The 25,795-nt window shown below is 39.8% G+C and overlaps 1 protein-coding gene across 2 annotated transcripts in view; it reads left to right on the forward strand.

The window, feature by feature from the left end:
• The window catches only part of PEPD (peptidase D), a 117,985-nt gene that overhangs the window by 81,390 nt on the left and 10,800 nt on the right, over positions 1 to 25,795 (forward strand). For both annotated transcript variants that reach the window (XM_065733172.1, XM_065733173.1), the window contains 2 exons: positions 3,476 to 3,624; positions 18,068 to 18,252. In XM_065733172.1, the coding sequence (XP_065589244.1) occupies positions 3,476 to 3,624; positions 18,068 to 18,252 (334 nt within the window). The remainder of the gene's footprint in view (positions 1 to 3,475; positions 3,625 to 18,067; positions 18,253 to 25,795) is intronic.

Below are 25,795 nucleotides of genomic sequence, written 5' to 3' on the forward strand. Positions count from 1 at the left end.
CCGCATCAGATTCGAGCTCTATCAGTGAGCACACTGGCATGTAGCCGTGCTCTCTGATCACTGACACTCCTTTTCTGGCCACTTTCTCATTCGAGGTTCCTCAGAAACCTGACAGCTTCAGACTCCTTATTTCCGGATGCATATAAACCCACAATTCACAACTGCACTCTTCCTGAAAAACAGATAAGGGTGTTCTGAGATTATATTTGTTTCTTCAGAAATTAAAACTCTTGGATTTTATATAATAGAAAACATAGGTAGTCTGTCTTGGACATGTAACATTTCTACTTCTCTTTTAGATAAGTAAATAGTGTTTGGAGATGCTCATATTATTGTGTATGTTACTTCACTTTAAATGATCCTTAAAGGCTAAATCATAGATCAACATGTTTGAAGCCTCGTTTTATTTGTGTATTTGATTAGTTTATATTGGTGTTGCACTTGATTGTAGTCCAGATAACATGAATTAGTTGTTTCTGTACATGACCATTGTAAGACTGCACCATCAGTTCATTTTTAACATGCAATTGAGTGTGTACTAGAATACATTATTAGTTTATCTTACTACCTGGCAGTTTCCATCTAATTTTAGGGTAAAATATTGTATTTTAACTAAGGAGCCAGGAGTTAGGCAACCTGCTTTTAGAAACTTTTTTCAGTTAGGAACAGGAGAGGATAGTAGCTCACATGCATTTTATTAGACTTAAGTATGCTTCACTACATATTTTGCCTGGCAAGCAAGGATATGAAATGGGGATCTTCTCAGGCTCCCATTATTTCCTCAGCTACAATAGCTACAATATTTGGTCTATTTCCATGTCTTGGGAAACATTTTAACTAATGGAAACGTTCCCAAGTGAAGTTAAATGGAAGAGAATTCCCAGTAAGAGCCAAAATATCTCCCAAATGCAGAGTTTGTTTTGAATGCTTTTTCACTGAAGCGTATGGTCTGGATGGTGGGCCATTGCTCTGTGGTGGAATTTGAAAGATGATCTTCCCTCATCTCTGCTCTTGTCTGGATGCAAGGAAACCTGAACAAATGGTGCTTCCTGGCTTGCAAGGCTTGTTTAGTGTACCAGCAGCTTTGTGATAGCTTTTTTTTTTTTTCATTACTTAGTTCTTAGAGCTATTGAAGTGCTTTATAACAACCACTAAATCATAAATGGATGTGAGAAAATACTGATTACTGTAAGGTTTCAAGAAATAAATAGCATGATGCCTGTGGTAAGCTCAGGTTAACCACTATTTGGGTAAAATGTAGAAGGAACAGTAACTTCTAGTCGACTTGGACAGGGATTTCCAAAGGGCAGGTCTCAGCTCTACTGCAGCCATGCTGAATTGACACATGGAATGGAACAGTTAGGCCCCAGAAACCCCACCAAGCACCATGAGACTTCATTTGTCATTTCTGAGAGTTCCATTTGGGATAGGGTGAAAGATCAGTAGCTATTCTAACAAGTGTATCGGGTTGGTCTGTTAGAGAACCCAGCAGCTTCTTACGTAATTCTTAGTTGCTGCAGCTACTTTTCTGTATCCTTAGCTGTGATTTTCTGTATATAACAATAGTTTTTTTTATAAAAGGGAGTCTAACCATGAAATCAAAACTTAGTGTTGATGGGGTTTCTGATGTTGAGGTTTGGCTAAGCCTGTCTGCAATTGCTATACTGGAGTCAAGTCATGCCTGTGGGTCTGACGTTTGCTGTCTGGTGTGTATCTTTTTTCAATTAGTGACTCTCTCTTTTAAAATACCATATTTCAAATTTAAACAAATGTCATCAGGGCTTGCATCGACTCTGCCTATACATGTGTAACATTGCAATTGTCTCTGTAACCTCCTGGAGTGTGTTGCTGTAGCTTTAAACCTCCAGCAGTTCTGCATCTGTAAAGCACAAGGTTTATTCCTGCAGTTCCAGTCCTGCAAGTCTCTGCAGTGAACCTTGGCCACTGTGGGGAGGCTGGTGATGACTGCAGCAGGGCCTGCACTAAGTGCAAAGACTCATTCACAGAGGAAATTGCTGGGTGGATTTTAAAATTTGAGTAAATCTTCACAAGTACGTGTCTATCTGTGTATGCAATGGAGCAAGAAGGCTCTCAGCACTGCTGAAGCACTATCTTGCTTTATCACGATTGCATTAGTTTGCTTACTGTCTGTTGCTTTCAGCAGCAGTTAGGTCAGAAATGGTGAATGTTTACAGCCAAGTGCTGTAGTTCCTGTTGCAGTAGCTTACACTTATCTTTGCCTGGCCATGTATGCTGGTTGGGAACAGAGCTGTGCCACGTGGTTTTGCTAATTACTGCTGTGATTGGGACTTGGTAGCAGAGGGGGCTGCAGTGGTGCCCTTCCTTCTGTTCCGTGCCTGCCCAGCCCTGCGCTGGGGCAGAGGCATGAGGCAGAAAGGCACCGAGGTGTTCAAACACAGCAAAGGAAAATTATATTTCACATGATAAGAGTCACATGCAGTTGTTTGAGGTCATTGTGAGAGGACTTTAATTAGCAGATTTCAGCCCTGATTCATTACCTGGGAAATCATGAGGTCACACAAATGCTGTGTGTTGAGCCCAAAGTCTTACATGTAAAATGTGCCTTCTTGTAATAGATACATGATGAACTTGGGAGCTGTTTGCTAAGAATTGCTTGGTCCAGATAGTTATTTTGTTATTTGCTGGTTTTTGAGCCTGCTGAAACCGGTGCAGTGCCTCAGGTGGGCCCAAGAGGCACAGTATTGCAGATGTCTAACCAAGTTGACACACAAGTGTGGGGACCCAAAACTGCTCTCATAGATTGAGTTCTAGCAACTGAGCATTCAGTAGTGAGTTATTCATTTGAGTATAGAAAAGTATGCTTCTCAAAGGATAAGAGGTTTTTTTCCCATAAAAGAAAGCTTTTTTTTTTCTTTCAACCTTTGATGCAGAAAACAGTACTAAATGCTCTTTTCTGGTTAGGTCTTCCCATAATGTATGTTTTTTAAGCCTTGTTAGGTAAGTTTGTCTTAAAGGAAAGTTTGTATTGTCAGCAGTGGCAGTCAACCTTTATTGGGGACATTTTAAACCATCAGATGTGTTTTGACACTTCAATAATTAGCATTTCTCTGTTAAGTTTTGAACTTAAAGCTTTTACATGGTGCTGGCATTACCCAGGAAGGAAAGAAAAGACATTTCATCTTCTGAGAAAGGATCCCAGCAACTGGAACTGAACACCTGGAAAAAGATTCCTTGTGTGATTTTTACCTTAATTCATGTGCTTTTGCGTTGTTTCCATCTAGGGCCAGCACAGCTGGTGAAGGTGTCCATTTAAGCTCTAGGTACCATAGCAGGTTGCTGTCATCTCGTTTTACTTGAGAACAACATTCAGGTGGGAATTATGTGGCCTGCTACTAAGATGTGGATCATTCCTAAGAATGGAACAAGAAAAATATTCTTACAATTTCTTTGAAATTAAAATTTCAATTTCTCCTCTCTCTATTTCCTTTTTTAGCCTTTTTGATATGGGAGGAGAGTATTACTGCTATGGTTCTGACATCACTTGCACCTTCCCTGCAAATGGAAAGTTCACTCCTGACCAGAGGGCTATCTACGAAGCAGTGCTGAAGTCATCACGTGCTGTCATGAAAGCAGTCAAACCAGGTAAAAGATCAGTACATGTCAACAGGAATTGAGAAGTTTGATGGCAGTATTCAGGCTGTTGAGACAATTATGTTTGGATTTTAGAAACTGCTGGAAAGGAATAAGATAACAAAACTCATTTCCATGTTTAAACAGCTCTTAATAGCAGAAGATTCACAACATTTTCCATGTAATGCTTAAATAAAACATAAGCAACTATTGATAGTATTTAAAATGGATTTTGGTTTCCCACATTTAAAAAAAAACTTTTTTTTAAAGGTAAGTACAGTAGTGACAGTTGTAATACTGGTGTTTACACTGGCAGCCATCTATTGTGTAAGCTTATGCCAAGGAATGAAGTCAGAGTTTGAGTGTACATGTCATGCTTCAGTTTATTTCAAGCGTCTTCTGTATTTGTTGTGTAAACATGATAGAAATCTGATGAAGAGGATGGAGTGTGTATCTTTGAGAATGGTACTCAATTAGCCTTAAAAAACCTTCTGTAGCTCTGACAGTTGGATATTTCATATATGCCTTTAAACTGCAGGCAACCTAATTCATCAAGTTGCCTGGCTTGATGGCAGTCTTATTTTTCTCCAATTCTACTTTAAGGGCAGCAAATAAATGCTTATAGAGCTAAATGCTATTGTGATTTTGAGTATTTCACTGATGAAGGTACTTGAGCGTTCCTCAGTAAAACTGATAGAACAGGTTTGAGAAAAATGTACTTAATGTACATAAGTGTACTTGTCCTTTATAATTACCACATTAGGTTTCAGACATCAGACCCTGAGAGCATGGGCTTTCTGGATTGTCAGTCAGAGCATATGTAATTTTGCTGTTTTACAAGCTGGCAGCAGCACTGTTCACTTGAGCAGCATGGAATGAAGCAATAACACTTGAAGCTTTTCTGAAAATGGAGACCAGTGTGCATATTCAAACACCTGCTATTTCTCCCCCAAGGATTCCTGTTCATCCTTATATTTTACTTTACATTTTAGTGCCACATTTTATGCAATATTTCAGGAGTATTATGCAGTATTAAGTTGTGAACCAACTTAAGAGCTAATATGATTCTACTCAGAATTATGTGAAGAATTCCTCAGTTAACTTATCCATTTGTTTACAGAGTCAAAAAAAAGGACAAACTAATTCTAGTATTTTGGCATATTGATTGCAAGGATCCTTTACTAGCCACGTGAGCTGGAGATTTGTAGACAGTTTTCAAGATAAATCTCTCATAATGTTTGAGAAAATATGGGAATGAATTTTCTGTTCTCTCACTGTGGTTTGGTTTTCTAGCCTGCTTAGTAGTCATGATTTTAAAAATCAGTTCTTATTCAAAGGATTATTTACTTTATTTCTGGTCTTATCTCATTTCTTAAAGAAAAGTGGACATAGGAGATAAAAGAGTTCTGTAAAAACAAACAAAAAGTCCACTTTCATAAATCTTTTTGAAGAAATCAGAATGTTTCACCTTCCATCAAACTCTTTTAAATGGCTTAGCTAGCTGGAAGGACGGTGATGCTTGTTTCAGCAGTTTTAATTAAACAGCTGCATCTGCATTCCTGGAGGTGTTCAAGGCTGTGTTGGATGAGGCCCTGGGCAGCCTGATCTCGTGGCTGGCAACCATGCCTGTGGTACAGCCTTGGAACTAGGTGACCCCTGAGGTCCCTTCCAACCCAAGCATAGGAAAGACAGAAAAAGTTACATGTACTTCTGGGTTACTGGGTTTGAGTGTTATCTCCTAGAAGACCAGTATTTGGCTGTAGAATAAACAGAGCACATTGAGCTTCTTGGTATGGTTTGCGTCTCGTACTTTTCAGGCTGCTGAGAATGCTGTGAGCCCCTGGAAGGAATAAATGCAAACTGGACGTGCCTCTGCTACTGTACAGGGGAGACAGTTTCTATGGCAGAGGCTGTGGCTTTCTTAGCCTGCTTGAACAAACCTGATTAGTTAGCTCATGTACTAAAGCCCCAGGATCACTCCTGAGGGAGTCTCTTATTATCACAAAGGGGAGAAGCACAGGGTGGTGTAGCTGCAGTTTTCAGCATCTCCCCATCAAAAAGAAAGTAAATTCTTCGGGTGTATTATAAAGGATGAAAAGAAACTTGTGGGGTTTGAAGTCAAATGTAAAAACTAGCCCTGTCATATTTTAGTCAGATTTGCTGAATTATGGTGTCCTTGCTCACTTTGCTGTTATCTTTGTCTTTATTTTCTGGGGTTCCTAAGATCAAAGGAGGGAAAAAGACAGTCAAGTGACTTAGCTCACGTAACAATAACCATTAATGTGGCAGGCAGAATAAAAAGAATTTACACAGCACAGTCAGCAACTGTAGAAAATGTTACTTCTCTCCAGCTGCAGAACTGGGGCCTTAATTATGCCTTGTGGCAAAGGGTCACAGGGGACATCTAGTTGTTGTCTTCAGAAGGTTAATCATTCCCAAAGTCTTTCTCATTGCAAGATAGGAAGCGAGTGCTGCACAGTGTCACTAACTAAATACTGCATTACATAACTGTGATTTTGGAAGGACACACATTTGCTATCCACCTTAAATGGTTTATGTAGGTGTGTGTCATTCAGAAGTCAGATTTTTTTTTTTTCTTCAATTTGGTTCTCATGTGAAACTATCAAGTGAAGTTTCTTTTTGATACATAGGCCTCCTACCATGTATTGTTGTACTTGTTGTCAGCCATCATTATTTTTAATACTCTAAAACATCCTAATTTATTGTAGAAGGGTATTCATCTGACTAAGTCATATGTGTGGTCCAGAAATGCACGCAGCTCAAGGCACACCTGTGGATCTTCATACCTTCCAACAGAGAGATCAGGGCTCCTTCACTGAGCCTGATAACATGCTCTCTGTGGGATCATAGCCTCAGCTCAGTGCAGTCATCATAACTCCCGCCACAAACCAAATCTGTGTAAAATGAAAGAGGAGAAAGACATACTCTGATAAATTGAATAAGCAACGATTTAGAAACTGCTAAATGTGGATAGCATACAGAAGCAGCAGTACTAAGTCTCTGAAGAGAAAGAGTCAAAAAAGCGAGATTGTGTGGCAGTAGGATAATTGCTTCTTTCCTACAAAGTCAGACTCGTGATCCAAAATTCCAGAGAAGAATGCTGCATTTCTGCTTAGGGGATATTCTTAATGTATTGAGTCCATCTGGGTTAGATTTTCTCTTCCACTGAGCTAAAATACAGGGGCAGATGCACAAAATACTGACCCTTCCATTCCCTTCACTAAGAGACAGCCTCTACTTCTTACTCAGAACAATGATTTGAGTAACAATTTGTTTTTAAATAGGCATTGTACACAAAAAGGATTATTAAAAACAGAGAGACTGTAAAGCTAAGTGTCCCAGATTTATTCTAGAAGTGAGTATCTTGATTTGTCTCACTTGTTTACTGTTTTTTGATCTCATTTGATTTGCTAGAGACTCACTAGGTGTGCTCCTGGAGCACGTTGTTTGTGGAAGTGGCCTGAAAAGAATTCAGCTCACGCCCTTCAAAACACCACTGTGTAAACTAAAATACAGAAAGTGAGGATGATCAAGAGATGTCACATTTTAGGATGATAGGGACTTCAGTACCACTGCAGATATATCCATAGTTTCTCTCTCTGCTGTCTTCATGCAGTGCACATACCAGGAGGTTGGCAAATGAGCACAGCTATTCAGTAATTTATTTTAACCTTTTGTGCCATGCTTGGCCCAGAGTCTGTTTATTGATACTGTTCTAAACCTGCGCTGAATCCAGGATTACTAATGTCCTCTTGAGTTTTTCTGAGAGTGCTCATAGTAACAGCATGGGTATCTCTGACAGGTAGCATGTCCTCTTGCCCTTTGTCATAGTTACGGGGAAGTGTGCAGCAGTTCCCTTTCCACAGACAGTGACAGACAGACTGTAAAAGCTACTGTAAAAGCTACTGACTCATTTTGGATTCCAGGGTTGAAATTCACCAGACTTGAGATTTTTTAGGAGTGTTTAACATAGTGCTCTTGCTCAAAACACAGCTGTTTTGACCTCTGCTGCAGCTGTGAGTGCCCAGCTTTTCTGGAAATCAGACTGCAGATTGTTAAGCCAGACACTGGCAAAAGGAAGGAGAGTGATTATTGAACATACATAAAAGGAATAAAAATATAGATGTTTGTAGCAAGTTGCTGAGCATCGTGATGGAAATCTGATAGCAAGGCAAGAATGGTTGTGAATTCCCAGTGGTGACACTGCCAAATCCTCAATTTGCCATGGAGAATAGGTGTCTGAAGTTTTTTCTCTCAACGTAGCACTAACTGCTCCGCTCTGTCCCTTCTACCAAAGCCTGTCTCCTGCCTAGTTTTGTTTATCACAGTCATGTAAGTTAGTTCCAGTGTTGATGTAATAGCTTTATTAAATAAGAAAATAATTTGTTACAAGTTATACCTGGGAGACCAGTATTGTTGATAGTTAATATAAATCTGTTGGAATAAATGTGTAAAATAACTGGCTTTGCTGAAAGCTCCTCTGGAACTTCTAGAAAACGTGTATTGAACCAGGGCTTGGACCAAGATACCCTCCTGGCATCCCTCCTAACCTGAGTCACTCATGATTCTTAATGCATGCTGAAATGTGCAAAAGAAAATGTCAATCAACCAAGAGCTGTTGATGAGAATCGGTGACAGTTCCTGGCTCTAGCTCTTAGTAGGGGAGGGGATATTTTGCAAGCCAAAGGGTAACATAATGTTTCGGATTCTGTGAATGAAGAACATTCAGATGTAACCCAGCTTTGAGTATCACTGTTCTCCAGTGGATCCCTTACTGTTAGTGGTACATAGGTACATAGTAGTGTTTGTGAAGCTGCTGTGGTGTAGCTTCTTTTTTGTCCTGTAACAAATGACTGTGTTTTTATGTTGCACCCAATCTCTCAGATGATTTCTGAGGATAATTTTTGGGATTATTATCTCAAACATTTAGGGAATGTTAGAAATTAAGAGTTCTGTAACTCAGAGTTGATGCAGACAGGATAGTGGCAACATTGAAATTTCTCAAATATGTTCAATCTGCTACTGTGCTGATAAAAAATAAAAAGGAATATGCTTATATTTAGTTTTGCAATTGAAGCTATTTTGGATGAATGTACTAGGTCACAAACACTATCTTTAAGATTGATGAGCTAAATATTGAAGTAATCATGAACTTTCCATTTACATCCCTTAGCAATTGCACGCTGGGATCACTGCACATTCCTTCCTATTCTGGAGAGTAATGGAAAGTCACAGGAGAAGGGGTAGGAAAGGAGCTTGTTGTGCTCAACATTCCTAGTACTGTACAGAACTTGTCTATGTTTGCTTTTTTTTTTAAAAAAAAAAAGAGCTGATAAACTTTCTCTGGTCTCTGCTACACATCTTAGTAATGGTTTTTGTGAAAGGTTGAATGAATTGAAACACCTCAATCAGTACATTCTGTTGTCCTAAATTCTGTTTTTAAAAAATAAAGGCTTTTTTGTCTCACAAACTTTTTCCAAGGAATGGTTGAGGAAGGCCAGGTTGGCAGCCACTCAGTTCCCTATCTCTATATTTACATGATTTAAAACACTTCTATATCCAAAGTCCCCACCAAAACAAAAATCCATTCAAGCCTTTAGAGGGGCAGCTGGGAACATCTGCTGATTGATGTTTGTTTTGTTTATTTGTTTCAGTAACATGAAAAAGAAAAAAATTGTTCCAAATATGCACAGAGGTTGTTCACCAAACCAATTCATATGCAGTGTGAAAGCTTTCCTCCACAGGACACTGACACCTTACAGGGCTCCCCCATAGGACTCATAGCTCTGGTTGGTTGGTTGGTTCATTTTTTTTTTTTTTTCAAAGTTGTAGCTTGTGCTTAGGCATATATACTTATCCCTAACTCCTGCATTTTATTATTCAAGATAGTGAGTATCGTGTTGCCTCTGGCTTATGCTCTTCTGATAAATTCTCTTAGGGAATATCTCAAAAGAAGTCTCCTTCCCAAGGCTAACCAAGATGGATGTTTCTCTATATTAAGACTTGAAGATTCCTTAGAAATTTTCAGTCTTTTCTTCCTGGATCAAAGACTTCATTGATGTCAGGATTGCACAGTGGGCAAGAAATTACAGTGAAGTGACCACCAGAAAAATATTTCAGGCAAAAAAGTAAACCCACGTATTAAGCAAATTAGATATTCATATATTAATAGTGTAGATATCAACTGATCTTCAGACCCTACCAGGAAAGAGTCCTCTTTTGCTGTGGGTGCTGAATAAAGCAAAATAAATGAGGTGTTCCCAAAAGACACCAGAGACCAAGGAGCAGAGGCATGTCCTTGTCCTTGGTGGCTTAGGACCTAAAGAAACCCCCCTTTATTTGTAGGTACACAATACTGAGGAAAGTTGTCATACTTGGTCTTGATCTTCTCTTGGGCAGCTGTAATTCTGTGTGTAGTGAGCTACTCTGTGAAAATGCATCCATTTTTTGTCTTTTCTCAAGATTTCTACAAATTCTGTTTGTTGGTGAACTTTTTTAGGTTTCCTCCATGTACATCATTCCAAGGACTGCTGTAAATTAGGACAAATCAGAAGCAGCCTCTTTATTTTACAGTGCTTTATCTCCTTTGCATTTGCTTGTTGCTGAAGCTAAATCTCATAGAGATGGGTACAAACCCAGGGGATTTATTTTGCACAGCAGAATGTGAAATTGTGAATGGTGTATTCTTGGCAACATTTCAGTAAGTAAATGTTCAGGTCTTGCTTCTTCTGTGTGATGATCAGGAAAAGGGTAATGTTCAGTGAACATGTTAACGCTTTCATAAATAATCTGCTTTATACAACAAAAAGTAATGCAAATTGAATTCAAAGGAGTAGTATGATTCTCTGTTCTGTGATCTAGTCATGTTCTAACAATTCTTTAAAGAGTAGTGGAGAATTTAGCTTAGGTAGGGTAGCACTAAGGGGTTAGAATAACCCAGTTAACTATTTAATTTGAAACTAATAGCTAGTACATTTGACATAGCAGGTTACACTACTGGCAGTTGTTTCTGTTATTCTTATCTATTCTTATTCTGTTATAATTCTAATTCTAATGTTATATAGTTCTAATTCTTAATTCTTATTCTAATTCTAATTCTTATATATAATTCTAATTCTTATTCTCTTATATATCTTGTAACTCCTACAGAGTCAAGGTTTATTTTTTGTCTGCTACTATTTTAATGCTGCTTTAGAGTAATTGTTGCTGTATTCAACTAGGATTAAAACATATTGCACCTAAAGAAAATAACTGAAACTGCTATTAATACATATTCCTCCCAATGAATAAATATGATTCACACAGTGGATGGTGTTTTTTTGCATACAAATGTTTGGTTTTTATTCTAAGTAGTCCAGAGATGTACTTAGTAGAACACCATGCAGGCACACTTGTGTGTTTTGCTACATAAAACCAGTAGCAAAATTTAGTAGCTAATTTAGATGATGTTTTAGAAAGAAAGGGGGCTGTAAACCAGACCTTTGACAATAGCACAACAGGGAAGGGTGTGAGAGCACAATCTAGTTTATAGTTTGTGTAATTTCAAAATGTTCATATAATTTATTCCCATTCAGATGGTCTTATTTTAGGGGAAAGTGCTGCTGGTGGTAATTAATTTGCAGTAATATCTGAAGCAAAATAATTATTCTCAAACAAAACCATAATAGCAGAAGTTGAAGATTTCATACAAACTCTCCTGAAGAACAAATGCTTTCAGGGCATGCTGAAACCAGTACTTAATATTCACTAGTCTTATGGTATGACACTGCAGTATTTTTTCCCTCTTTCATTTAAGAATGTGTTATTGTGTTAAAGACAGATTTGAAATTAAATCTTGTCTATCTATGTTATAAAAAGATATTTGTAGTCTGCTGTCTATCTTCTCTGTTGAATTGACTTTGCTCTATTTTTCTTGTTCGTTAAGAAGTTTTCCTTTGAGTACTTGTTTTCTGAAATTGACACATAGAAGTAGTGCAGCTTTGTGTGGTTAATTCCATTGTTCTTGGTAGAATTGTTCTTGAACCATCAGACACTGCCTAGGCTGAAAAAGTAAAGGATGCACAAACAGTGCAATCAAGGGGCAATCCTTGATTCTTGAGAGGTCCCGTTACATAAAGATGGTACCATTGCTTACTGGAGAGTTTGTTGCTAGATTTGTAACCAAACCTTGTCCAGAACGGCATTAACTACAGCAAGAGGGAACAGAAAAAGTCAAATTCAGCAGATTCTCAGTCCTTCTTTGCACACACTGATCTGCTGAAATGCAGGATTTCAGACTGCAAGTCTCACTGCAAACCTTCTGGGAGCTGTTCCTTGCTGCTTGTGACTAATACGCAGGAGCTGACCCATGCATACAGTAACCACTGCAATGCTAGGAAGACAAAAATAGCACTGAGTGATTTCCAAGTGCATAAAAGCAGCACTTCCTGACAGTTGGGCTGTTCCTCTGGGAGCTGGAGTTGAGTGTGTGGCAGTCCCAGCGGTCCTGGGACAGCTTCTTTGAGCCAGGGCCCAGCCACTGCTTTCCAGCTGGGCTGTGCACCTGGGCTTCTCTTTCTGTGAGTCTTCAAGGTGCTTCATGTACAGAGCAATGAGAACTCTTAAAGCCTACATGGGCAACAGTTTTCTATTCTTTTTCAAGGAGATATTTTAAAGATAGTATTGAAAATATCCTTTTGTTCTAATTGTAGCATATTGTACAAGTGTAACCTTGTACAGTCCTGTTTTTAACAGTGGCTTTTGCAGAATAGCCCACCACAGTGTGGTGTGACATGCACTGATTTTCCTCCAGTTCAGGAAACGTACACGTTATGTGCTGTAATTTAAGTCTGAGTACAAAGTTCGTGAGTTGTTCGATCTTGACACTACATCAGCTGTAGCTCTCGGAGTGCAAATCTGCTAGACAGAGATTATTCTGTTTGCTCTAAATCTTATCTAAACAGTCTTTTTAAGCTTCGAAGATTGATAAGTTTCCACACTGCAGGCACTCCCTCTGAGCACTTCCCTCCTTCCCCCAGTCTTTTTTTCTCTTCTTTTCAGCATACTCCTATGTAAGGAACATGCCAAGAATTAGTAGTATCTGACAGTGGTGCTCGATCGAAACATTGCATCTTTCCAGACATGGAAACAGTCCCTCCTCTTGCTCTACATTTGCATCATTTCAGATTGCTTAGGTTCTGGATGTTGTTTATGATGTGTTGTAGAGCATCACATGCAGGTTTTACAGATGAGAAGGAGGGGTTTCACTGCTTAAACTTTTGAGAATACTGATGGAAAAGAAATTCCATGGTATGAGCAAAGAGCACAAGGCTTCTCAGCCCTTGGCAGAGGGCTCAGTGTGTTAGAAGCAGTGGGTTCATTGCTGGATCCTGTTGGTAGCTCCTTATGATTTGAGGGATGTGTTTGGAGGAGTTAGTACCTAGTGCTGACTGCAACTCATGCAGGTAACAGACACTGCGCAGTATGCAGAGCTGTGGTCAGCCTCCCTGTTGCCCAAGTGCTGTCATGCTCAAGTATGGAATTATGGTGGCCCAGAGCTGCCTTGCCTGGCTGGAAAGCTGAGCAACTGCTTGGTATTCCATCTAGTGTGCCATAATGAAAGCATGAAAACCAGAATTGCAGCAAATTATTCTCTAGCACTCAAGTGAAAAGGGAAGAAATAATCATTTTTTAATTTAAGCAATATTTGGTTTGATTTTTCAACTGGGCTTGATTCGAGCTTTGAAGGACCTATTGTTTTATGTCTGATATGGTTATTGCTTGTTGGCAGACGTTGGGCTGTCCCAGTGGCTGGCTGGCCAGCCAAGGATTGCATACTCTGTCTGCATTTCAGTGGCATTGCCAGGGGACATCAGGCCTTTTGCCCTTGTCTGTGGACTCTCAAAAATAAATGTAACTTAACCTTAGCACAATTTGGGGAGAAGTTCCTACAACCTTGCCATGCTACTTTTTTAGTAGGATTGTGACATTTGTGCTGGCAAAGAGCAACAACAACAAATAAATAAATAAAAATAAAAAATAAAAACCCACCCTACAACAACAACAAAACCCTGCTAAATCATTTGTGGTTTAATCATTGTCACATTACAACCACAAAGTACCCTAAGTAGCAGCCAAAAAAATCCTGTTAGGCCTTTTCAGAGCACTTTCCGACCAAAGTGGCTAAATACCATGCAGTAATTCTAAATTACTTTTGTGTGCCTCTCCGACTTTATGTTCTATAATAGCCTGTAACTTTGGAAAATAATCATTTGAATGAAAGTAGCAGCAAGGTAACAGCAACTGACAAACAGGTTGTGGTGTGATATGTCAACTCGTACTGTTTAAGAAGTTACAGTATGTTCATGAAAAGATAGGTGTGCTTTTAATAGCTGGTTTCACTAGAAGCATTTCTTTCACTTCTTTTGGAACAGAAATCTTCCCTGTCAGTATAAGGATCAAAAAGATGTCCTTATGAGGTTGATCCTCCTAAGTTCTGTCGTAGTATTTTATCTGAAATTCAGTGATTTTGGCAAAGAGAAAATTAGAGGGGAAATAGCTCCAGGGAAGTAAAACAATACATGTGTTACCTTTCTCTTTACTGTCCCATTGACATATAAAAACACTGAGTAGTAACATTCAGGTTTAGGTTGTTGTTTTTTTATCTCAGTACTTCGCAACTCTGTGGAGTTATACTATTAGCAGAAAATTAATAACCTCTGTAGTTTAAATGTTTTCATTAGTCCACTGTCTATCACATTTCATTATCGAGCATACCCCTGCTGTGTAGTTCATTTTGTTAAACCCATGGATTTGGGCTGTGTGTGAGGCTGGAAGAGCTGTCTTTTGCTTTGCTCTCCTGCCCGAGCATATGCTGTGCTGCAGGTAAGGAATCACAGCCTAACGAGCCCTGGTAACGAGCTTTCCTTGGGAGCTAGCTGTTGGTTCAGTGACCTGTATTACCCAGTATCTCATTTGGCAGAGTGAAGGATGGAACAGACACTTCATCAGCAGATTTTCCTGAGTGCAGACTCATTTTGGTACAAGCTAAAGTCCAAGGACCCTCCAGTCTACCTTTCTAAACCTCATCTGTCAGTGGAGTGTACTCCACTTTAGTTTATAAATTGGCCTAAAGATAATAATGTTACTAACCTTCTTACACAAAAGCTTATCTGCAACTATGATAAACTTCTTCAAAGCTTAAAAATAATAATGCTGAATAGTAAAACAGTAAAACATCCTCTTGGGTGATTGGTGGTGTGAGGCTAATGCAGATTGGTGTTGCAACACCATCAGCTGTTGCAGTGACACATAACTGGTATTAGATCCTCTAGAGCTGAGGGATTTTGGGAGGGGTTTAGTTGTTTTTAACCATTTCATTTTGGTACAAGGATTTTAATAAGGTGTTTGCCTTCTGCTGTATCATCAGGTGACAGAGCTCTCCACCATACCATAGCTAATGCAAAAAGCTGATGTGTGAAAGTATTAAGTAACTTTTGTAAATTAGGTTAAAACTAAGTATTTATGAAGAGATATTAGAGATTTTTATTGACTAGGATGGGCTTCCTTTCTTCAGCTTGATGCTGTTAGGAAATTGCTGTAGTTGTTTCTCTCTTTATTGCTTTTGAGGCTATAAGAGTACTAGATAATGTTTGAAGAAAAACTTGGCATTCTGATTCACTTTGCTTATCAAATCTTCTGGGTATTTAATTTATTTATTTATTTATTTATTAAAGGGTGACAAATCTGTTCCTACTCAATTATCAAAAGTTTATTCCTAGCATACTGGCAATCTTTTCACTGCAAACAAGGTCGGGATGGCACCATTGGTTTAACTAAAGCACAGAAAGGTCACATTTGTACTCATACTCTGTGTGTATGTGTGACTGTTGTACAGTACTTATAGGTTACATAGTTTGGAGGAGAGTGGAGTAATAGTACAAAACATCACCACACTGTAGTCATGGTAGAATGAAGCACAAAGCCAGACAGTACAGTGGAAGTATCAAGCATAAGAACCATGTTCTCTTTAACATCCTTGAACTCCCACTTACTTGAAGACCCATAGACTTGTTGAAGGAGCTCAAGACTAGTTAGCAGGGCACCTCTGGACAGTGCCATCCCAGTGCTCGTGCAACTGCAGAAAGCTCTGAATGCTGCCTGCATCCAGCAAAGCTGGTGGCACCAGCAGGGAGGGAGAGAGGCAGTCCCAAGTCCTTCAGCAGGGCTGTGTTCAAAGCACTGCCCTTGATCTAAGGGAGAACCCAGAGCTGCAGGGTTTCCATCCCGCTCCATAATTTATTTTGCAGTGGAGGTTTTTGCTGTCCTCAGTCTCTAATGAAAAGATAAGATGAAAAAAAAAATCCACAACAGATGCAGAATGCAGAGCTCCAGGGGGAGAGGAAAATTTGTGCTTTTTCTCAGTGAGAGGGAAAAGAGAAAAGTGGAGAGCGTGGGAAGAATGGGCTGTATTGGATTAATTCAGAGATACTCAAGATTTACAGCTACAGCAGCCTTTTCAGTTAAGCAGTATCGTTGGACTGTTCTGTTCAACTTTGCAGAAGAATGAGTGTGTGCCTATGGTGTCTGAGTCTATGATCAGATTATCCTTCTATCTCTTGTTAAGTTCATCTCTCCTGAGTTTGGTAAAGGGTGCCATATGTCTTTAAGCAAAGTCTGTTGGTTTGCACTGAGACAAATTGTGCTGCACAGTTGTGGAGGGAAGCCTTGTTGCAAGCAGCAGACACTTGGTCTTCAGCTCTTCTCCCAGGCATCTCATTTTATGTTTATTCAGAGCATCTGGGATGCAGTTGTGCTTTGTCTTAGAGCAGTGGAATTCTGACCTTTGTTTATATCCAAAGGGGAGGGAGGCTTCAGTAGTCATCCATGGTCAGATATCATATGTGGCTTTGCAGCCATGGAGATGAAAATAGTACAGTAGTATTACAGTAGTGTTCAGGTGGGATGTCATGGGAGAGCTCTCAAAAGAGCGTGTTGTTCCCCCAGGAAGAATACTAAGGATGACTTCTAGAACAGTCTGCGTTGACTGCGAATGACAGAAGCTGATCTGGCAGATACATGCAGAAATTCTGTATCCCTGTTTCCAATAACCAGGAAAACAACCGTGATTCAGTAATACCTGGAGTTTGATGTCAGTAATACTTGAGTGATAGATTGTAATTATCTCAATTTTGTCATATAGTAGATTGGAGTCTGTTGTGAGAGAGCTGTGAAATAACTTTGTCTTGCAATTTTTACTTTTTTGGATTCACTCAATGTTCAAAAAAGGTAACATTTAAAATCTTGTCAAATATAATTACTTTGAGCACTGGTCAAAGAACAACTGGTTATAGATGTGTTTATTCTTACTAAAGAAAAGACCTGTGTGGAGCCCTGAGGTGTGTGGGATCTGAGGGTATGGGATGTGGGATGGAGCAGTCACGTGCATGACATTTGGTGGCCTTTCTATCAGAGCTGTTTAAGATAACTGGATTTTATTCAAGCCCTCTCCTAGGATGATTTTATTTCAACCTCTGAGGCCACAGTACTGTTAGCAAAGAGTGCTGATATGATTCTGTTATGACATTTATGTTCACAAGACCTTAAAGCCACGTGTTTAACTGGATTAAAGCAATGGAACTTGATGGGGCTTTGGGCTTAAGATTTGCTGGTTTATTTATTTATTTAATCATGCCAAAATTGAACAAGGAAAATATTCTTTTATTGTACCTTAGACCTAGTTGTCTTGACTCTGCAACTGCTCTGGATGAGTCAAAGCCATGGTGAACTAATTAAGACAGTGCTGTTACTAACAAAAGAGCTGTTTTTTTCCTCCCTCCTCCCCCCAGCAGTTTGTCAAGCAGAATTGTATCCTATACCAAAATAATAGAAATCTAATGTATCCTGGCACTCTGTCTGCAGTCAACCAGCAGTGTTTTGTAACGCTGTTGCAGTATGTGTATTAGAGGACTTGTATTTTACGCAGCTCATTAACACAAGGGAATCATTAATTTCTGGAGAACATCTTTGCCAGAAAGATGTGGACTTTAAATTTTCTACATCCATAGAGAAGTACTGTCCCTCTCAAATGTCCTAAATGGGTACAATCGATAGAGAAAATAATAGGTATAGTAATGTTTTATGTTCTGCATTCTAAATAACTGCTTTTTGTAGTTGATGTTCCTTTGAAAAAATCACCAAAATATCTGCATCTCTGTAGACATGCTTAGATCCAGTGTCTTAATCTTTTTCATGCTCACGTGTCTTGTCTGTAGTTTTCTGGGCTTCACGTGCGTCCCAAGATAATTTTGCCTTGTTTGAAATGTTTCTGTGTTAATGTGCTCTTTACACCTTTGTTTCTTATACATCGAGCACATCTGTTGCATCTGCTTTGTGAAAGCTGTCTCTGAAAACTTGCAGCAATAGTTAACTCAGCTGCCTGTTTCTGCTCTCTGAGGGGTCGCCTGGCCTGATATGCACCGTCTGGCTGACCGAGTCCATCTGGAGGAGCTGTCTAAAATTGGCATTCTGAAAGGCAACGTAGATGACATGGTGAAGGTTCATCTGGGTGCAATATTTATGCCACACGGTCTTGGACATCTACTTGGAATTGACGTGCACGACGTTGGAGGCTACCCAGAGGTTAGTGTTTGTGCTCAGCAGCCTCGTTGGTTAACCCTCTGCATTCGCTCAGCTTTTCTCTTGGCTGATGCAGGTCAGTCAGCTGTGTTTTCTCAGAGGCAGAGCAAAAGTGTGTTTAACTCTGTCTTTTTGTGGGTGCAACGCTTTATACAGTTGCTTAAGGGGAATCTATTATTTCATTAAAATGTGTATTGCTTGTGGGAAGCAGTCAACTGATGCTACTCTGAGCATTCTTAATCCATTCAATTTCTGTGCACTTTGTGATGCTCCTCTGTGATTCACCTCTGTAATGCATATCACTCAGGCATAGGTACACCATGGCAGAGTTGTGCAGTGTATATTATGAGCCATGTGAGACCTGGAGTGAGAAGTCTTGGTCTGTTCAAGATCTGAGACAGCTGTGGGAGCCCACTGCTGTACATGAGCTGGTAAATCCTGGTGGCTGTGGCATATGGAAACCTGCTGGATTATATTTCTGTCTTAAACTTTGATCTCCACTGTCAACTTAGACACCAATATAGACGTGTTGTCCTGGAATGAGGATAGGAATAAGAAGTCCATAATGTCTTTGCAAAGTTGAAAATGCAACGTCTTGCATTCTGAGTTTCTGGAGATAACATGAAATGATTTCCTTCTTCCTTGAGTTATGGTTCATGACCGCAATCTGAAAACAGAATAGATTAAAAAACAAAGTAAAACAAACAGAAAACCCGTCTTTAAGGAAGTTGAATTTAACGTTTTAATACAGAAAAGAAGTTCATAGTACATTCAGAGAGATTTTAGAAGGATTTTCTGTGTTACATTTTGGTTACTTGAGACTGTAAGGGTTTTCAGTCACATAACATGTAGGTGGATCAGTGGACTTCTTTCTTAGGTAAGATAATTTTCCTACATGAACCAGGAAAAAGAAAGTAAAAGCTTCTTAACACACATTTAGGATCTTGTTCATGTTGGATGAGCAAGCTGCATGACAGCTGCTGTTGCTGATTTCACTTTTGCAGAGTGAAGAATCAGGATATAATATCTGAGAATACTTGTTATTTTTAAAGACCACAAGGTAATTATTGTTGACTCACAATACTGTGATGACAATGTATTGGCATCAGCTATTAAACTTAGAGGAAATAAAAAACGAAACAAAATCAAAAGTATCCCTATTCTGATTTTAAGATTTCTTCACTAGTGGTAGACAGGACGGATGTTTCCCCCTCTTCTCTCCCAGTAACGTTCTCTCTGTGTGCAAATGGAAGCATTGAGGAAAGCGTAGGGGATGTGATGACTTGCAAGAGTTCATGGACTTCAAAGCCCAGGATCCCAAAGTTGCATGCCTTTGCTTCGGTTGTTTTCACTGTGTTGTGAATAACCTTGCTAAATTTGGTGGAGCAGCTAAAGCTTGAGCATGTGTTCAAGAGCTGATAGGATAGAGAGACAGCTAAGTTTTAGGAATTAGGGAGAACTGGGAGAGTGAAAAGTCCTGTGTTTGCTTTTGTTTTTGGGAATGTTTATGTAATTTAAGGGACATTTTTTCTGAAAGCTGAATGATCTATCCAGAGTTCTGTAAGAGCAACCTCTTACAGATTAAACTGGCTTCAAGGACTGAATTTTCACAGGAGTTGCACTCTCCACTTTCATACTTGGAAATGTGTAAAATATATATATATATAATAATACCACAGCTGTATGCAGACAGAAAGCTTTATACTTGCAGATGTTAAAATCATTTGGTTGCTAGACACACAACTACATTCTTAAATTAAGAACATATGCATGGCTGATGTACATTCAAAATGCGATCCTAAGTAACAGATTTCCTGAATAGGAGCAAGGCATCGAGGTGATCTCAAACAAATAGCTGGAGACCTGTATTTGCATATAAGTATACAAGTGGCTGGGTGGATGGCATCAGCTTAGTTGGAAAAATAATGAATTTGGGGTTCTGTACAGGGGCAGCACCATTAAACTCTCATTGTAGTATTAATTCTACCTCTGATAGACCCATCTCTTTTCTCCCAGCCTAAAACATGAGGTCCCTTACACTGGGCCATTTGGCCAAGGTGAGATACACACGTCAGAGCTGCAGTGGTGCACAGCCCACAGCAGGCACTGGTGGTGGAGTCACAAGGCTCTGATGGGAACACGGGGCTGCAGCAGTGGGTGGGGGCTCTTCTTGCTAGTATGATACCTGTCCATGTTAAATAGTACAAGATTCTTAGCCGGGTCTCAGTATTTCATGAGAAAATGTATTTTGAAGATGTCAAGTAGACTTGAGTCATTTTTGGTGCATTTTAAACATTCAAGGTTTTGACAAGGAATCTCAGAAAGCCATGTTTATTGTATGCAGTGCCTGTAGTATCGTGCTCCTTTTTCTAACTGGTTAAGAAGCAAGTTATTTGTTTCTGGCCCAGGGATTTTCTGGGAGTATTACAAAGGATTTTTTTTATATAGAAACTTTTTCCAAGTGGATATTATTCCATTATTTTTCCTCAAGTGTAAACAGTTACATTTGGAATAATACAATAAGCTTTAATTTCCTAATTTTTATCCGTCACAAAGTTTTGCGTGTTCCAAAAAAACTATTTCCAGACATTGTTAGCTTAGATTAGTTATTCACTAGTAGCCAAAGTTGTTTTTTTTTTCAAAATTGGCAATAATAAGTTTTCATCTTTTCCAGTAAACTGCTTTCACATGCAGCACTGAACGAGCACTTTCTTCTTCTTTGACAAACGCAGAAAAGTTTGCCCATTTTCTGTAAAGGATATTCTTGAATATTAGAAAATCAAACATTTCCTATCCTTCACTGCCATAATAAGGAGTTATCAGTGTTGCCCAACCATAAATGGAGCTCAGCAGCTGTGTTTGGGACAGGATTTTCAGACAAATGTAACCACTGGTGTTCTCCGTGGAAGCCAGTAAGGAGATGTCCTGATTTTCAGCAGCGCTCAGCAGTCAGGAGCTCCTTGGAGGATCTGTCCTCCTGTAGCACGCCGCCGTATTCCTAGTGGGGAAGCGGAGCGCTGAACGCTACTTTGAAAATCCGTCTGCTTCTTTTTAGGGTCTGACTAAAACTTGAGCAGCTCTGGCAATGCGGCCCCAGTGGTACTAATCATTTCAGAAGATCTGGCCCTCAGTCAGGCAGAGCTAGCTTCAAAGGGTGCAAACCCCACTGGGCTCAGCTTCCACTGTAAAATTTAATCATGGAGGTGGTTTTCCCACACTTTCATTTGTTTCTGGGTAAATACGATATGGGATATAAATGAGGGTTTGTGCGTGATGCAATTGAGAAAATGGGGTAGGTGATCTCAAATTTTCAGACCCTGAGGTAGATGCGGCTGAAGTTTTCATTTAAATCTAGGTTTTGTGTCTCTAGATGCTCGAGTTGATTCAATTTCATGTTAAATTAATTGACTGTAGGGCTCTAAAGAATGCTAAGTACATTTGATGACTTTCTATAATAATAAGCAGTTAATTTAAGTTAGGTTAATAACTGCTGTGATTTTACCATCTTGTGAATAAAGAGTTTAATTTCGTTTTGTCTTTTAAAATTATAAGATTTACCTTAGTTTAAAATTTTAATTCACCTCTCTATTCTCATGAAAAGCCGATCCTTTCATTACTGTCATGCATCAGCAAATTCAGGTTAGTGGTTTGGTTTGATCCTGGAGTGATCCATGCCCTCTGTTCCTGTGCATGCTCAGGTATCATCCTTGCTGCTTGGAGAGATGTGTGAGCTCCATCTGGCTCAAACAGGAGACTTTCTACCTGCTGCCAGATCACTGGCTGGGGATATAGGTCCCCGGACCTTTGGGAGAACACAAGAATAACCTCGTTCCCTTTCTCGTTCTGACAGAAATTATTTTGCTAATGTATCCTGCTTTATGCTGAAGCAGATTTCATTCTTTTGTGGTTAGCATTGCAAATGATGCATTAATGTTTTTACCTTTACGAAGCAGGAGGTGAGGTGAATTTACCACAGAGCTCCAGTGGAGTGCCTCCCTTGGTCATAACCCTGCAAGACCTTGTTGGAGTGTTGTGGATCCAGGACCTGAAAGTGTGATTCAGTCTGCATGGTAGGATGCAAATAAGCAAAGAACGGCCTTTTACCAGTTTTAGTTTACTAGTTGGTTTTGGTGGTGGTTTTGTTTTTTTTTTGGGGGGTTTTTTTTTCATGTAATCGATTATCTACACCTTCAGAAAATATCTGAGGAACATTTTCCTTTGTGGGTTCCCCTTCAATCACTTCTGGCTGTTTGTGTTCCTTCACAGCAAGGCCTTGTGGCCAGGTGTGCTGCTGAGCAGCAGTGTGCAGGCGCTCACAGAGCCAGAAATGCTTTCAGTTCTGCGGCACTCTCGTGCAGAACAACACAGGGAACCCTGCTGCTTCTTGGCAGTGTTGGTTAAAACACCACTTAGCAGTTCCAGCAGTGCAAAAGGTCCTTCTGGGATCTTAAATCCCTCTAGAGTTAGGTTAATGGGTCTTCTTATCCCTGCTGTGACATCTTCCGCGTGCTCAGAAAAGGTATGCTCAGCATCCAGCAGCTTTTTCTCTACCAGAACTGGTGCTGGAGTTTGGGTGTTCATGGAAACCAAGGATGTAGTGGGGACAGGCTCAGGTGCGGTGCCATGCTGCACACCCTGCTGTCGTCTCTCAGGATTCCCTCTTCCTCTGGGAAACTAAGTGTCCTAGGCTTGGTTTTTTTTTTGTTGCTTGGACTGTGTTTCATTCCGTTTGGTTAGATTTTTTGGAAGGAAATGCTTGCTTATGTTTGTTTTACTTGTTGATGTTTGTTGCAAAATATTCTGTGTGCTAAGAGAGCTGAAGATTTACTGTCCAGATCTTTCTGAAAGTGTAGTGGAGACCAATGAAGCTGGTAGTTTTGAACAGTTCATTCTAGGTGCAGTAGGAGTACAAAACCAAGATAATACAGTCTGGTTTCAACTGTATGTAAAAGTAAGGTATAGAAAGTGCCATATTTCAGGCATTTCTGTGATGCAATTTCTATGAATATCCAAGTATTCAAGGTATCCAAAGATTCACAGAAGAAGTAAGGCCTTCCAGTTAAGGCTATAGCCTGTATGTATTCTGTGTGCCATAAGAAAACCTGTCTAAAACTGTGCTTGCCTTCGGTCTCAACCTAAAACAGTATTGCTGGTGACTTTTTGCACTTCTTTGTCTCATTTCCTATGAATTATCTGTATACTCTCCTCATCTTCCAGATATATGTTGTCAACTTGGTGATTTGCTATCTCTATTATTCTCTTAGATTTTAAGAAAAAAAATGTGTATAATCTGTATGTTGTATAATTTCCATTATATCAGTGGATCTTTTTGACATCTGAGGATGAAGCAGTAAAAGAGAGAGGTGAAGTTATGCACAGAACAGTGCTACAGCCATGGATTGAAATTCAGAGCAGGCAGTTACCACAAGTAAATGCCAAGTGACTCTTCCTCATTACTTGCAGTAACTGGAGATCTGTTAGGCAGTTTTAACCTGATAGCACAGTTTAACCTAAGAGAAGAACAAAAACCATTCCAAATAAAAACAGCCAGTTGATATTGTTTGCCCTCCATTCCTCCAATATTAGCTTTGAGCTGTGTCCCCATACTCCAACTGGTAATTCGATTTTCATGCAGAAGTGGAAGCTTTGACTTGCAAATGCCACGAGTGGTTTGTGATGCTTGGGGCAGGTTTTGGTGTAACCTGCTGCTGATTTCAAAGGCGTGACTTACTAGCAGTTCCTTCAGGTGTCTATAGGCAGCTCGGGCTGCTGGGGAAAAGCAGGGTAGGCTGCATAAAGTAATCTTCATTAGCAGCACTCATCTAGAGAAACAAGGGCTCAGAGAGAAGGGACCAGGAGACAAATGAAATGGAATTCAGGACTGTTGTTTTACCAGCCACATAGGGCTCCATTCTTCTTACAAGAAATGAGCTAATTAGAAATTGGGTATACACAGTGGGAGAGTGGGGAAGAGTGAAAGAGCTGAGATCTTGCCTCAGTGTTGATTTTATAAAATCTCAATACAAGATCAGTATTCTGTAAATTTGAATACTTGATTGAATTGAAGTTGGTGAAATGGTTAGGACTTAGCTGTTTCAGACAGGGTCCAAATAGGACAGTCTATAATTGTCAAGCTCTAAGTTCTATGATGATTTAACTGGAGAAAAGCACCAATAAATAGTTTTGTGCCATTCAGTATTTGCAGTTATGAGCAGCTGTGGGGATCTCTGCTGCAGCCATGGTTTGCTGCTATAGCTGGCAAGAGAAAGTTTCTGGCAGTGCCAAGCGAGCATTGCCAGCTTCCTGGTTTGGGGAGGCAGGGAGTTCTAGCATCTCTGTGCTTAACGTCCCCAGTGGTGTGTTGGCTCTGTGGGTGATGGGCAGTCAGCAGAGACATCACACACGTGTTTTCCTTCTGACCCGATCCGAACACAGACCCAAGGTGAGTCTTACCCAGAAGAGCCTCGAGCTTTCATCTACCTGCTGTGCCTGGTAGCTGGTGTCTGTGGGACTAGACCCAGCACAGTGCACGTTGCAGTTCTCGCATGGAAGAAGCAGTGCCTACAACCATTACCAACTGAGTTGCTTAAAAGCCAGCAGTTATTCATCTGGGGATGTTACATCTCCTGGTCTTCTATAACCACTTTCCTGAGGGACAGGCATACTTGCGTACTTCCTGGTTCCCTCCTAATTCCAAAAATAGATCTATATTTTATATTTCTCTGCACTTAATTTGAACTTTTATTTGCTTACATTGTAATGAAATCAGTTTACATAATAATTCTCTTGTTCCCTTGATAGTCCTTATTGCCTAGACATGCTGTTCTTTGTTACCTTACGTGAACCATTAATTGGAATCTGATGTTCTTGGCAGGAGTACAGTCACAAATGACAGTGTCATACATCTGTGCTTACTGTTGGAGTGTCTCAATTTTAAAATGTGAGCAAAACCTCCAAATAAAATCATTCTTTTTTTGTCTTCACAAGACAACAGTTTTGGATATAGTTTGTTGTTGCAATATACAGGAAAAGTAATTCCCCCAAAATATCACTAGAAGTCTCTTTTTAGATGACGAGGTGTTACTATTTTCTAGATTATTTTCTCCACTCTGAGCACATAAGCATACAACACTGAGAGTCACGGGGTCCTGATGCATAGCCAGGCCACCAGGGCAGAACGATGGCAGAGCCAGGTAGCCACTCTGCAGCTATACCAGTGTTCAGCCCTTTACTCTTCCCTTCACCTAAATCCAAAACGATACCATGGTTATTGTTGGAAGCAAGGCATTAGTTGTCAAGTTTCAAAATAAAGGGATGTTTCCTCCTTACAAAGTAGAAAATTAATTCATGGCAGAGGATTGATACTGACGGCTGGCAGTGCAAGGCTTCCCCAGGTCTTTTGCTTAAACAGAGTTTGAGATGATGGAAAGTGGCAATGTCCTTGTTCTAGTGCTGTCACCTTCTATTTCGGGAGAGATGGATTTCAGTCTTTCAATAAATCCTTGGATGTCTTGGGTTTGGAAACTGCTGAAGCAGACCTGATGGC

Source organism: Cyrtonyx montezumae, unplaced genomic scaffold (genome assembly GCF_038088225.1).
Source record: "Cyrtonyx montezumae isolate F1298 unplaced genomic scaffold, pur_monq_1.0 scaffold_17, whole genome shotgun sequence".
Lineage (NCBI taxonomy): Eukaryota > Metazoa > Chordata > Aves > Galliformes > Odontophoridae > Cyrtonyx > Cyrtonyx montezumae.